General features: G+C 39.5%; 1 protein-coding gene across 1 annotated transcript in view; it reads right to left on the bottom strand.

Annotated features, from left to right (window-relative positions):
- Positions 1-628: 628 nt before the first annotated feature.
- The window catches only part of nck2a (NCK adaptor protein 2a), a 66,424-nt gene continuing 53,602 nt past the window's right edge, over positions 629-13,450 (bottom strand). Inside the window, exons 3-4 of the mRNA XM_051906345.1 lie at positions 4,466-5,256; positions 629-2,235 (exon numbers count right to left, since the gene is read on the bottom strand). Coding sequence (XP_051762305.1) covers positions 2,041-2,235; positions 4,466-5,256 — 986 coding nt within the window. The 3' untranslated portion in view covers positions 629-2,040. The remainder of the gene's footprint in view (positions 2,236-4,465; positions 5,257-13,450) is intronic.

The following is a 13,450-nucleotide window of genomic DNA, read 5'->3' as shown; positions in this document are numbered from 1 at the left end:
ACAATCACTGTGTACACTCTTTGTGTCCACTCCGTTAGCTGTGACTTAACAGGGTGGACACTAACAGAGTGGACATTCTGACATAAAATCTAATAATATGTCAATTATTTTTCCAACTTTCATTTAAAGGGTAAGTAGTCAAAAATAACAGGGTGGACAATAAATGAAGGGACAAGCTAAAAACCTTTATTATAATTGCTAAAATAAATTTAATAATTTAAAAGAATATATACATTAGAGAGAATCTTTACTGATATAACCAACAATATAAAAAATGAGAAAAAAAAAAAAAAAAAAATCTATAGTAAATGCTGTATTTATCATGAAATTGGGAAACACAGGCCTGTGGACATAGGGAAAACTGATATATATGGAGGTGCAAAATGCTGTAAAATGTCTCAAATTATAACTTCATACATATCTGAAAAGACTGACAAGGAGCATTGTTTTAGTTTTCTGCTTTACTCTGTTTTCTGATAGTGACATCCACTGGTGAACTGCACACATGACATGCCGATTTTTTAAACTGTGAATTTATTATAATTTATTATTGATACATTCTCTGCGCCATAAAAATCAGTATTGCTGGAAAAATGAGAAAAGAAAGCACAGGCAACAGCGCTGAACATCCTTTTACGTTATTCTGCAAAACTTTTATTGAACAAAAGTATTTCAATTCTCACCACACTGTCCTCAATACAGTACCATAATGCTGGATCTAAACGATTCATATATGCACCATATCTTTTTTTTTTTAATATATATATGTACATACAGTGGAAAGAGGAATTAAATAACATTGCTCAATAACATTCAGACAAATAGATTTTTTTTTAAAAAAAAATCTGAAAACCCCTTGACCAACACGCTTATTGGTAAACAGAGTAATTGACAAAAGTACAGAAATAAAATAATATTTTTGTTTTATTACTCTTGAATTAGTGTTCACAATCAACTATGTGTTACTGAGAGCAGAGAAGACATGTTGGTGAGGTGCAATAAGACATCAATAGTAGCAGAACTGGAAGTGGGTGGCACATTTGGTTGAAAGGACACACATTCAAACTCTCTTCTGGTCTACAGAAACTACTCTCTCTTAGAAGCTACAATCTCTTGGTTTATCCCCTGTCTCTTAACGCCTCTTGTAACTGCGGCATTTATCTCCCTTTATGAAGAACCCTGATTCTGAAGAAACCCTGAAGTGACTCTGATTCAAGAGAAATACCTGTTAGTTCGCATTGTAAGAGCAGAGAAGTCCAAACACTGCCTTCATGAATGCTGGACGGACTGTAGATGCAAAAACAGTGTCTTTAAAGGCTCAGAGGATGGGACAGCACCGCTTTATTTCAGGGTGAAATCTGACATTCTAAATATTGGTTTGGATTTGGATTCAACCAGTGTGAACACAAAGAAATGTTACGTGGCCTTTGGATGAGCTCTATGAATGGAGACAAACCATCTGTTGGGAACCAAATCACACTCCTCATTCTTCACATGGCCATCTGCTCTGAATGATCAAGGTTAAGACATGCACATGAATCTATTCTCCTCTGCTAATTCAGTACAAGAGCTACTATTGTACATACTGTAATGCTTTTTGGGCAAATATATGTAAACCAATATAATGTGTAGAGGTTGTGGATTAACCAGCAATAGGAAGAGCAGAAGAACAGCTGTCCAAAGGCTGCGAGAGAGTTCTACAGATGTTGCTTAGTGAAGATGGCATTTTGTTTGTCTTTACTAAAACCTCCAAGGTGGCTGTAAATCACTTAAAAAAAAAAAACAGGACACATATATCAAGGATGGACATCTCTTTTTAAAAGAATGATAAAGTTGCTACTGCTCTCGACTAGAGTGGAGGCGATGCAGGGCTCTGAAATGTCAAAGAGTCCTTGAAGTTGCTTGGGAAAGGAGCCTTCATCCCCTCAGTCAAGGGTTCAGTAAAGTCAGTGGAGTGTGCAGGAAGCGAAAAAAAAAGAAAGAAGTAGGAAACGGAGGTGCACGGGGAGAGAGGTAATGTCCGTTGAAACAGTGGCAGATTCAGGCAAGGGGCTTGACAAGGTAGAGTTTGTCTCCTTGCTCACTGGTGAAGATGGGCGCTTTCTTGTAGTGCTCTACAAGCTCATCCATACTGCTAAAACGCCGCTGACCGATGCAGTACACTCCATCCAGCAGCTGCACCTTGAAGTGCTTGTTCTTCCCAACAGCCTTCAGAGAAATGGAGAAATCACTGGGCTGGAAAACAACAGAGAGATAAATTGGTGGGATATTGTTGCTGCTGCTTTCCCATGCCTAAACACCAGATGGCAGCATTGATTAAAATGAAATAAGGCCACATAACAGCTGGAATTGAACAGGAAAGAACTTGATTCAAGATCTCTTTAATGAAATAAAAAAAATAAATAAATAAATAAATAACGGAGGGACATTTTGCTATACTGTATATATACTGTACCATGGCATTTAAAAAAAAAAAAAAAAAAATCCAACATGCAGAAAACTATGGCATATATTGAAAATTGTTGCAGTAAAGGACCGTTCAGACAGCTTTGGTAATTATAATTGGAGTGATTACATTTTTCTTGATGCTACAATCCCCTCACATCTGGTGTAGACTTATGGTTGCCAAGAAATATTGTAACCTGGTGCATTACTATTGAATTCAAATGACATTCAAATGACAAAGGCCACAGGTGTGTGTGTGTATATATATATACAGTTGCAATCAAATTTATTCAACCCCCTTAACCTGCAAGACATTTTGCTGCTGAGAACAAAATTTTATGAAAACAATTCATCAAAGGCATCAGTAAAATATTATACCAAGTTTTTTAATACACATTTGAGTGATTCCGAGAAAGTTAAAAAGAAAAAAAAAAAAATCAAACTGGCTCCAAACTTGCGTGTACAAAATTATTCAACCACAAAGTCAATTTTTTTTTTTTTTTTATTTTTAACCTCCAATAAACACTGCCTGTAAGTGTTTAGAAGCTTCTGTCACCACTCTACTGCAATCTTGGCCCATTCCTCGCTTGAAAAAGCTTCCAGATCACTGATAGTCTTTGGTTTACATGTTACCACTGCTTTCTACAAATTCCACCAAATATTTTCAATGAGATTTCAATCTGAAGACTGTACTGGCCACTCAAGAACATTCTACGACTGATCCCTGAACCAAGTTTAAGTAGATTTGGATGTATACTTTGGGGCGGCTGTCCTGCAGGAAAGTCCAACGATCATCAGTCTCTGCACTGAAGGCATCCCCATCTTTGCCAAAATGGCTTGATACTTCAAAGAATTCATGATGTCCTTCATACAGTCAAGATTTCTACATCCTGCAATAGCAAAGAACCCCCCTATCAAGAATGGAGCACCTCCATGTTTGACCATGGAGAAGGTGTTCTTCTGCTCATAAGCTTAGCCTTTTTTTGCACCAGACGTACCGTTGATCCATGAGTCCAAAAAGTTCCAGTTTGGTCACATCCCTCCATAAAACATTCTTCCACAACTCCACAGGTATATCCAAATGAATTGAATTAAGCATATTCAAGTCAGCCTTTTATGTTCTTCTTGGTCAAGAATGGCATTTGGCAAAGCGGCAAAGCTTATGAGTGAGGTTAGGAAGAATAAAAGATTCTGCACAAAATTTGACATTTGGGGGGTGAATAATTTTGTACATGTAAGTTTAGAGCCAGTTTGATTTTTTTCATTTTTCATCAACTTTACATTCTCAGAATCACTCAAATGTGTATTAATAAACTTTGTATAATATTTTACTGATGCCTTTGATGAATTGTTTTCATAAAAGTTTGTTCTCAGCAGCAAAATTAAGGGGGTTGAAAATTTTGATTGCAACTGTATATGAATATATATATATATATAGTTACATATAGGGCAGATTTATTAATTTGTTTTGATTAACCATATCTTTTCACAAAAAGTTTCAAAGAAAATAATACAATGAAATAAAGTACCTTTCATTCATAAAGTATTTGACCAGATTATCAAACAGGGTATGCAATATTGTATAAATTTTTAGCTAAAAATATTTGTAATATCTACCATGAATATATTGTATTACATTATATATAATGTATGTAATATGTGAATTTTATGTGTAAGATTTTGGTCATACTGTGCACCCCTACACAATTTGACTATGGGAAGTGAAAGTCTTAATGGAATTCAAATAAGTTGCGCAAGTTTCATGGTTTATTCAGCACTGTCCAAATTGGTCTGTCGTCACACAATACAGTCAGTGGGATGTGCGAACTGATTCACTATCCTGTGGGTCGCACAAATAATTGGTTCACACTGTGTGGTTCAGTTGGCTAGTGCCGTTTTTTTCTGACTTTGGTTTCCCATAAATTACAAAAGTAAAAAATAAGGCTGCATTACTACGTAAAAGGTTGTTGCAACAGGTAGTTTGGCATACAGATGTGAGCGAAAAATCAGTTGAACTTACCGATGACTCGCTGTCCCGTATCAGAAAGTCCCCTTCCGCTCCTCTCTCATTAAGCGCACACTCTGCTTGGTGCCGTGTCACGTTACCATAGTACCAATCCTTTCCAGCAAATTTGCCTGTACGTGAGGGCACTGTGTGACTGATGTGAGGCGAGCCATGACTTGACCCTAAGCTCTTCGCTACTGGTCCATCACTGAGCACTACCACATAGTTCTTGGGCACAAGGCCGACCATGCCGCGGCTGTTTTTACACCTCCACCACTCTGGGTCATTCTCTGGCTTTTCCAAAACCTCCATAGTCTCACCCTTCTCAAAGTTCAGTTCCTCCTCTGTAACTGAGCTGAAGGGATACAGAGTCTGGACCACATGCAGAACGGAGCTCCCGGAGCCTCCTGGCCGGCCGTTGGCCATCGCCGCCCCTTGCCCCACCTTCAAAGACCGGAAGCCCCCCAAAGTGTCACTGAAGACTCCGTCATGGTCTGCGTATCCCACCTCCTCTTGAACATAGTTGGATGGAAACCAACCAACACGGCCGGCATGGCTGCCCCTCCACCAGCCGTCACTGCACTTCTCCATGACGACCACCCTCTCCCCTTTAATGAGGTTGAGTTCATCTTCACGCTCAGCTGCGTAAGAGAACTTCACTAGTGCGGGAATGTTCAGGTCATAGATCCGCTCTGCCCCGCCCCCTCCACCTCCTCCTGCGCTGCCATTGGATGGGTATTCTGCCTCTGTGCTGGGTGTGGGAGATGGATCACGAGCACTGGTCTTCCTTTTTGTTTTTCCCAGGCCTGAGAGGAATAGAAAGAGGCAGAACAGTAAGTTAGTGAAAATCTTGAAGAAAGCTGCCTAGGCACGATATGACGATAAACAGACGACAATGTACTTGCAAACACAACACACAACAATAAACATTTAGTGTAACTAGAAAGACACTTAGTGAATGGTTCTTTCGAATGAATCGGTCACAAAGACAACAAGAAAATTTATTGGTTGCCAAATGGGAGAAAAATTATTTCCAATATGTTGGTGAAGTGAGTGGTGCAGAAATCACAGACTTCTCCTTTAAATTCCTTTACGATATCCATTCCTACTCTCCAATGAACAACAGACTGCCAAGTACCACTAAGTTCCCTGATGTCTTAAAGCATTACATTTTCTCCTCCTATAGAAAAATGACACCACTTCTGGGCAAATAGAAGCTGATCTACTCAAGACTAGTGATCTGACAGAGCAGACTGTGCTAAAGGCCAAGGAAGAAAGTAAACACTTGAGTCCTTGGGGGCGCATTGGGAACCGTGGAAGAAAAGAGAGATTAAGGATTGAAGACGTTCAAATTCAGCTTTAAAGAGAAATGGGATTACTATGATCTGGTTATCTAACAAAGGAACAAGTAACCTGAGAGACAGACAATTGTTTGAGCACAGATCATCAAAACAGACGTACACCACTATCACCAAAAAATAAAAAAATATAAATAAATAAAAGCGAAATTGTGTACAGATTATGCTTAATAACTAGAGATGAAATGGTATGAAAATTTCATATCACGATTATAGTGACCAAAATGATCACGGTTATCAATATTATCATTGTATTTTTAAAATGTGCTGGAAATATTCAAAAAGTACTAATACACACACTGACACATATTTCAAATACGGTTTTAATGACAAATAAAATACGAAATGGTAATACTAAATGTGGGGAATTTTATGGTTTAATCGCCAAACCGGTAACTGTTTCATCCATATTAATAACCGATGTGTAAGGTTAAAATCTGGTGTTCTGTTATGGGACAAGTCAAAAACTGTTTTAGAAAAACTAGATCAGCGCACATAGGTATATAAACACCTTCATCAGAATTCTGGCTGCATATTCAATGTGTGCATGTTTTGGTGACAGAACTGGAGAAAAGCCTCACGATTTAAAAATCTTGTTTGTTTTTTATAATGAGCTGATTTTTTACCATTATCCGCGTTTCGTTGCACGTCAATACATTTATTCTCTAAATGCCAGTGAAACAGACAGGTACCCTGCCGTATACCAAGTAGGAACCTGGTTTGCATCTCAGTGTCTTGACAGGCAGCCAAAAATAAGCCCTCTCACTTGTTCCCAGGTAACAGAGGAGATCTGTCACCGCCTCCTCTACTGATCCCATGTGGACACGAACAACACATTCAAAAGCTTAATGTGTGCGCATGCCCACTTTCAGTGTGCGGTCACTGCAAACAGAGTACATAGTGTAGTGAGGTGTGGAAATTGAGCTGTGGCCTGGTAACTCCTTGCACACTCCAAACCCTAGCTGTCTGTGAGCAACTCAAGTGCAATGAGCCTCCCAGGCAACAGGGGCAGTATGCTGGAGTTGCTTTGTACTGATACGACTGGGAAAGGTGCAAGGGGAAGACACTTTAAAGGGCACCTATTATGCAAAATTCACTTTTACATGTTTGAACATAAATGTGTGTTTGCAGTGTGTGTACACAACCACCCTGTAATGATAAAAATCCACCCTCTCCTCATTTTTTAATCCCCATAAATCATAAGCAGTGTCTCAGAACAAGCCGTTTGCAGATTCTGGGTGTCACTTTGTACAGGCCCCGCCCATGACTCCTGACGGACTCTGCCGTATTAGCATAGACCTCGCCTGAGTGAGTTGTACACTGTCCGCCATTTTCTCCAGGCCGGAGCAGCTGTAGCGACAACGTCTCGTAAGCAACTCATGTTCACTCTTACATTCAACAACAAAACACCTAAGTCTTCATGTACTCCTGACATCAGAGCCACTGAAGACGCAGTGGATTCGTTTTGTTTTTGAAGAGAATGTACCCCCAAATACCTAAATTCGTTTATGTCTCCGCGAATCATTTTACACCAGACTGCTTTGTGAACAAGTGTCAATACAAAGGGACGACAGAAAACAGGTTTTGCTAAAAAGCTGTTACTCAAGGATGGATCAGTACCAACTGTTCGTGATCCGGCTTATAGTCTCCAGGGCGATGCTGGTTACGGCAGTAATGAAAAGGAGAATGCACACTCTATAACATTTCATCTGAGTTGTTTTAAGAAAAAAAAGTTTATCAGTTTATTAAGCACCCCCAGAAAAGGCACAAGGTCTGCATATATTTGTTTACTGTTAGTTGTAACAATGGTTTGTGTGTCACTTGCTGTGTATGTTGATGATAATGCGAGAGAGAGAGAGAGAGAGAGAGAGAGAGAGAGAGAGAGAGAGAGAGAGAGAGAGAGAGAGAGAGAGAGAGAGAGAGAGAGAGAGAGAGAGATTATGGATAAGAATTTAATGCGCACTTCTTGTACTGTGTTTTATTCAGCTCTTACTGTGATTTTCTGGAGTGAAAAACGGATGCTCCATCTTTTGTTTGATATACAATAAACTTCATAAAACTCATCAGTAAAGTTTTGGCCATCATTCGGACAGGGTCCACTACAACAGGCTTGTACTAATAGTGGATAAAAGCAAGATTACAACATAATTTATAACCGTAATTAAACTAAACTATACCTGTTCTGTCTCAATGCAGTATATATTCTCTTGCTCTGTAGTCATTATTGTCTGACTCCGGTTCGAACTGAACGCAGCTGCCGACAGTTTCTGACAATTTCAGTGCATGAGATTGTCCTGTTTGTTTGTTGCATGAGCTCTTGAAGCCCCACCCTCTTCTTGAAAGGGGGTCAGGAGCAGCAACTCATTTGCATTTAAAGGGACACACACAAAAACCTCATGTTTTTGCTCACCCCCAGAAAGTGGCAAATTTAACATGCTATAAAAAATGATCTGTGGGGTATTTTGACCTAAAACTTCACATGCACATTCTAGGGACATCAGAGACTTATTTTACATCTTGTAAAAAGGGGCATAATAGGTGCCCTTCAAAGAAACACATCCTGATGTGAGTTGACAGGAGAAAGAGAAGTGAATTTGGCAAGTAATGATGCACAGAATAACAGAACATTTAATGTCTGTCACAATTTTCTAGGAGCCTATCAAATGAACTGCAAAGCTTTCACACATGCATCCATGTGTGCTTGCACACACATACACACAAACATCTCTTGCACGTGAGTCATATGTGTGAAGACAAAAAAAGAAAGAAGAAGCCCCATTTTCCATTAGCCCTCAACTCCTGGGTCCTTGACCACTGAAGTACACTTAACAGGTAATTCCCCTAGGGATGTCAGTCTCACACCACACTGCACATTTACCTGGAAATACCTCTGCCTAAGGCTTTCTGAGGTGAGAATTAACTGGAAACAATTCCTGACTTTAAAGTAAGATATATCAACCCTTTGCAGTCTGGCAGGTAGGGATGGGCTTGAGTACCTGACTACTCTGAAGTGAAAACAATGATCAGTCATGATATGAAGTTATTAATGTGAATTAAAATTTTAGCAAATGTAGTTGTTTTTACTGATACTATACGTATTAATTTGGGAATGAGGGTTACACAGAGCTCTCAGGCCCTGTTTACACCTGGTATAAAGATGTGTTCAGATAACAAGTAGACGAGGGAGACACATTCCCATTTACACCTTTAATCCATCTCTTTTGTCCACTTTCAAACACTTCTGTCCTGATTTCTTCAAGGGGAGGGTCTATAGGTAGGTAAATGTATGTTTTTTTTTTTTAGATCTTTCAATCTAATGGACAAAATAAGCTTGCATAATTTACATATGAATTAGGGATGTGATGGTGATTTTCCCACGGGTTAATCGACATGTGACAACACCGGTAATACTGGTGTCACCGGGGGGTGGGGCCTCCACCCACCTCTCTCCGCTTATGAATGCCGGTGTGGCCATGTGCGGCCATGTGCATTTTACTTTCACTTTCATATTTGCGGCAACTACTTGAATGGTAGTTTATTATTCTTACTGAACACATAATTAGCATAATTTGTGTGTGTGCCACATAGGCAGGACATTTACAGACAGTGCATTCTCTTTTGTATTGTCGGTTCGAACAACACAAAAGAGCTTGAATGGATTAAAAGCATTTGCATGAATAAAAGCTTCATCATATAACGCAGAAAAACAGATACTGCGTTAATTGCGTTAAATGTTTAACGCGTTAAACTGAAAAAAATTGCCTTGGTGGGCAAGTGATGAAACCAGTGTTGCAACTGAACACCGGTAACAGATAATACCGACTACCATAGCAAGCCAAATATGAATGTGAAAGGAGACAACTGACAAACACACGGAGTGCTGCAGCTTTCTGCTCTGCTTCTGACAGCCGCAAGACCACGGCCAAAGCAGCGAGTGTGTGTTACAAATCAGGAATGGTCAGAGAACACTGTGCTTGGTACATTTTTTGTCTTCAAACCAAACTTGGGTCTTCAGCCGACAAAGTTTAAATCCCATCTGGCTAGCACGCTTCCCATGATGTTTATGCATTAGGTCAGGTGGTGGAGAGTAGGTGGTCTTTTGTGGCTGTTTGAACGCAAATCGACCACATGAGTGTCTACACTACGAAAGCAATCTGGTAGAATTAGTTTTCGAATACCTCTGAAAGTGGTCGAAAGCTCAAAACGTTTTAGACCCCGTTTACACTGGTATTTAGCATTGTCCACTTGTGATCCGATCGACCAAAACACATCTTAATATCAGGTGTAAACAGGGCCTTAGCTCTTAGTGTCACTTTTCTACATGCCCCGGCAATGACAATATGAGTTTTTGACTACCTCTAAAAGTGGTCGAAAGTGGACAAGCTCAAAACGTTTTAGACCCCGTTTACACCTGTATTTAGCGTTGTCCACTTGTAATCCGATCTACCAAAACGCATCTTAATATCAGGTGTAAACAGGGCCTCAGCTCCTTGTGTCACTTTTATACATGCCCCGGCAATGACAATATTTTTAGATAATGTTAGGAAAAGTATCCAAATTCAAATTCTTGTCTGATAATATAATGGACAGAAATAGTGGTTAAGTTGCTAAGCAAAGTGTCAGTTAGCATCAGTGCTCTAAACAGTGACTTTTCAGTTTGGAGTAGTAACAGCGTTCAAATCTCTATGATGGGGGAGTGACCTGAACTGCAAACAAGAACAGTTAAAAGTTAATCTTCCAGTTCAAAGGGAGCACAAACTTTTTCCCTATACTGGAACTCTGAGACTGTGTTGGCTGATAGTGGTATGAACTTCTGAGGCTCGTGCTGACAGGGAATGAACACTGCAACACAAACAGAACAAAGACCTTTTGGGAAATCTAGAAATAGAAGCACGTCCCACCACCAGTGACAAATACGTGAGAGGAACGCCTGAGAAGGTGTAAAAAAGGAGGAGAAAGAAGACAGAAAAATCTATGAAAAGTCTTTGAGGTGAAAATGTGAAACCTCTTTTCAAAAGTCCCAGAGAAGGATGAAGCTGTTGATTTGAGCAGAGGAGATTTAAAGAGCTGATCTGGTCCATCTCAAATGACAAAAACATGGCACACCAAACTACTGCAAGTAATACAATAACAAAAACTCCCTCATAGCCGTTCCAACACATTCATTTTAACACAGCCAGACAGGCATATTCATACCCCATTCCACAAAGGCACTCACACAACTGTACACACACAAAGCCCTGAATTCTGCTTTTCCAATCTTTATTTACAAGTTGGCAAAATAACCACCCATTAACTCACATTTCCAGAAATCAATCACCCCTTTCTCTTTAACCTTTACACCTTCGGTTTATGGTACATCTTCTGTCCAATATAAAATTGACTTCTTAACAGGCAAAATCATCCAACCATCAAAGCTGCAATAATGGAGCTCCCCCCTACCATTATGCTGTCCATTAAGCTCCATACCACAATACTAGCCAAATATCTCTTCATTCAATTAACTCCCCATCTATGTGATTATCTTGGAACTTAACCCACAGTAAACCTGCAGGCTCCATTCACTGAGTCCTGCCTCTGTTAGGGAAATAAAATGTTGCAGATTAAGAATGTTTTTAGACAGGGAGACTGTTCCTATCTTAGCACATCTCAACATCCACATAGTGCAGTATTGATATTTTAGAAGGTGACAGAATCCCCAAAAGTGTCAGAAAAAGGAATAAGCTAAAATAAATGTAGGAAAATAAAAATGGCAAGCCTTATGTCAAAAGTACTAGAACTTTAGTACCAAGTCAATACTTTAATAATAGGAAAAATGTGCATGTATGAGTGTTCATACTGTGCGATAATGTGCGTGTGAACAATCAAATGCATTTCTTGGTCAAAATGCCTGTCCTAATGTGGTTTTAATGTAAAAACAGTGGGTTGCTCAAATGCTGAACTTAACTCTTTGAAGTCTACGAGACTCTAGGGCAGGGCTATTCAACTGGCGGCCCGCCAAACATCTTCATCCAGCCCGAGGGCACCCCAACCTACCTCCTCCTCCTTTCCTGGCAGTGCAGCTAAATTTGGTTAGATACGTGGCCGCAGTGTCGCCTGCAGCTGTATGGATATATACACACTGTTTGTATTATGCACGCTCCTCCGACTGACCTGAGAAACGTTTTCCGTGCGAATGCTTAAGCGGTTATTATGTGTGTCCCGTATTTCGGTCGACTGAATCAGCGGCAGCGATACCAATCATTTGTGAATTAATCATTCTTTGGCCAAACACACTTGCATAACTATCTGAAACGATTTGGATTTGTTCGGACCGCTCTGTCACTGAATCATCTGAAGTGGTTTCTCGGTCAGTAACAACAAATACAGAACAAATAGCGCTGTTTTCAGGTGTTTCACTAGTTTACATTGAACTGCGCAGCACGGCCCAGTGGATAATGGAACGAAAGCTTAAAGGAGCTGCGTTTATTCCAGGTCCCGGAGCGGGAATGAACGCAGCGTTGCAACATCCAGTGAGAGAAGCGTTTCAATTTGACACACACCAATCGGTTACAAACCACAAATCACTCAACGATTAAACAGTTTTAAATCGGATGAAACAACCTCAACATTCCCAACAAGACTGATGAGGAAAACAGGAGAAACATGCCATGAATGAAGTTAAAAGACTTTTAAATCCCCAAATCACCACCCTTACAAACATTTACCATGAATGAACTGTAGTAATTTACCATGGTTTGTGGAAATGTGGAATATATATATTGAATACTATGTAATAGCCATTTATATTGCAATATATTCATTAGGTGGGTAGGGGAATACATAATATATTTCTTTTTGAAGGTGTGTATAGTTTTTACCTGTGTTTAGGTATTTTTTATAGGCCTATATAACATATCATAATATAATATCATTTGACAGTGGCAGTGAGTAGCCATGTATGGTTTTACCTGTGGTTACCAAGTCTCACTGTGAGAATATTTTCATTTAAGCCTATAATAATAATAATAATAATAATAATAATAATAATAATTCTTACCAATAAGCCCTCGAATAAAACTACTTGAATAGCCCTGCCCTAGGGTGTCCCACTTGTTATTTTATTATTCATAAAGCTACTCATGAGCCTGTTTGAGGTCACTATCCACCCTCCACAGAAGACAAAGCAAATGTCAATAACGAAAGACACTAACCAACTAAAGATATAGGTTTCAAAATATCTGCCACTGGTTGGACAAACAGATGCTGTAATGGCACATCTTTGAAAGCATATTACCAGCCACTTACAGTAAAAGCAGCTGTATGCACCAGTCAAGCAACTTCTATTGAAAGCATAGACCTTTTTTTTATCAAGCAAATGTTGCTGGATAGGGCTAGTTTGGGATACCCAAACAAACGGATCTATTAGCACCACAGAGCTACATTCTTTGCACTTTTTTGTTCTCTTCATGGGATGATTTATTAGGAAATGCCAATTCACAGCATAATTCTCGTGAGATGCAAGTGGAATGATGGTAAGTGTGTGTGAGTTCTGGATCTCAAAGGTGCCAAGAGGAAGTGTGTGTGAGTGTACGCTGACAGTTCTTTAGCGAGATCCTCTGATCTTCAAAGAGTGACAGGTTTTGAGTTCAACAGGATGGAG

This window comes from Ctenopharyngodon idella, chromosome 9, assembly GCF_019924925.1.
Source record: "Ctenopharyngodon idella isolate HZGC_01 chromosome 9, HZGC01, whole genome shotgun sequence".
Classification (NCBI taxonomy): domain Eukaryota; kingdom Metazoa; phylum Chordata; class Actinopteri; order Cypriniformes; family Xenocyprididae; genus Ctenopharyngodon; species Ctenopharyngodon idella.
The sequence above is the reverse complement of the archived record's forward strand: the minus strand, read 5'-3'. Positions and strand labels throughout refer to the sequence as shown.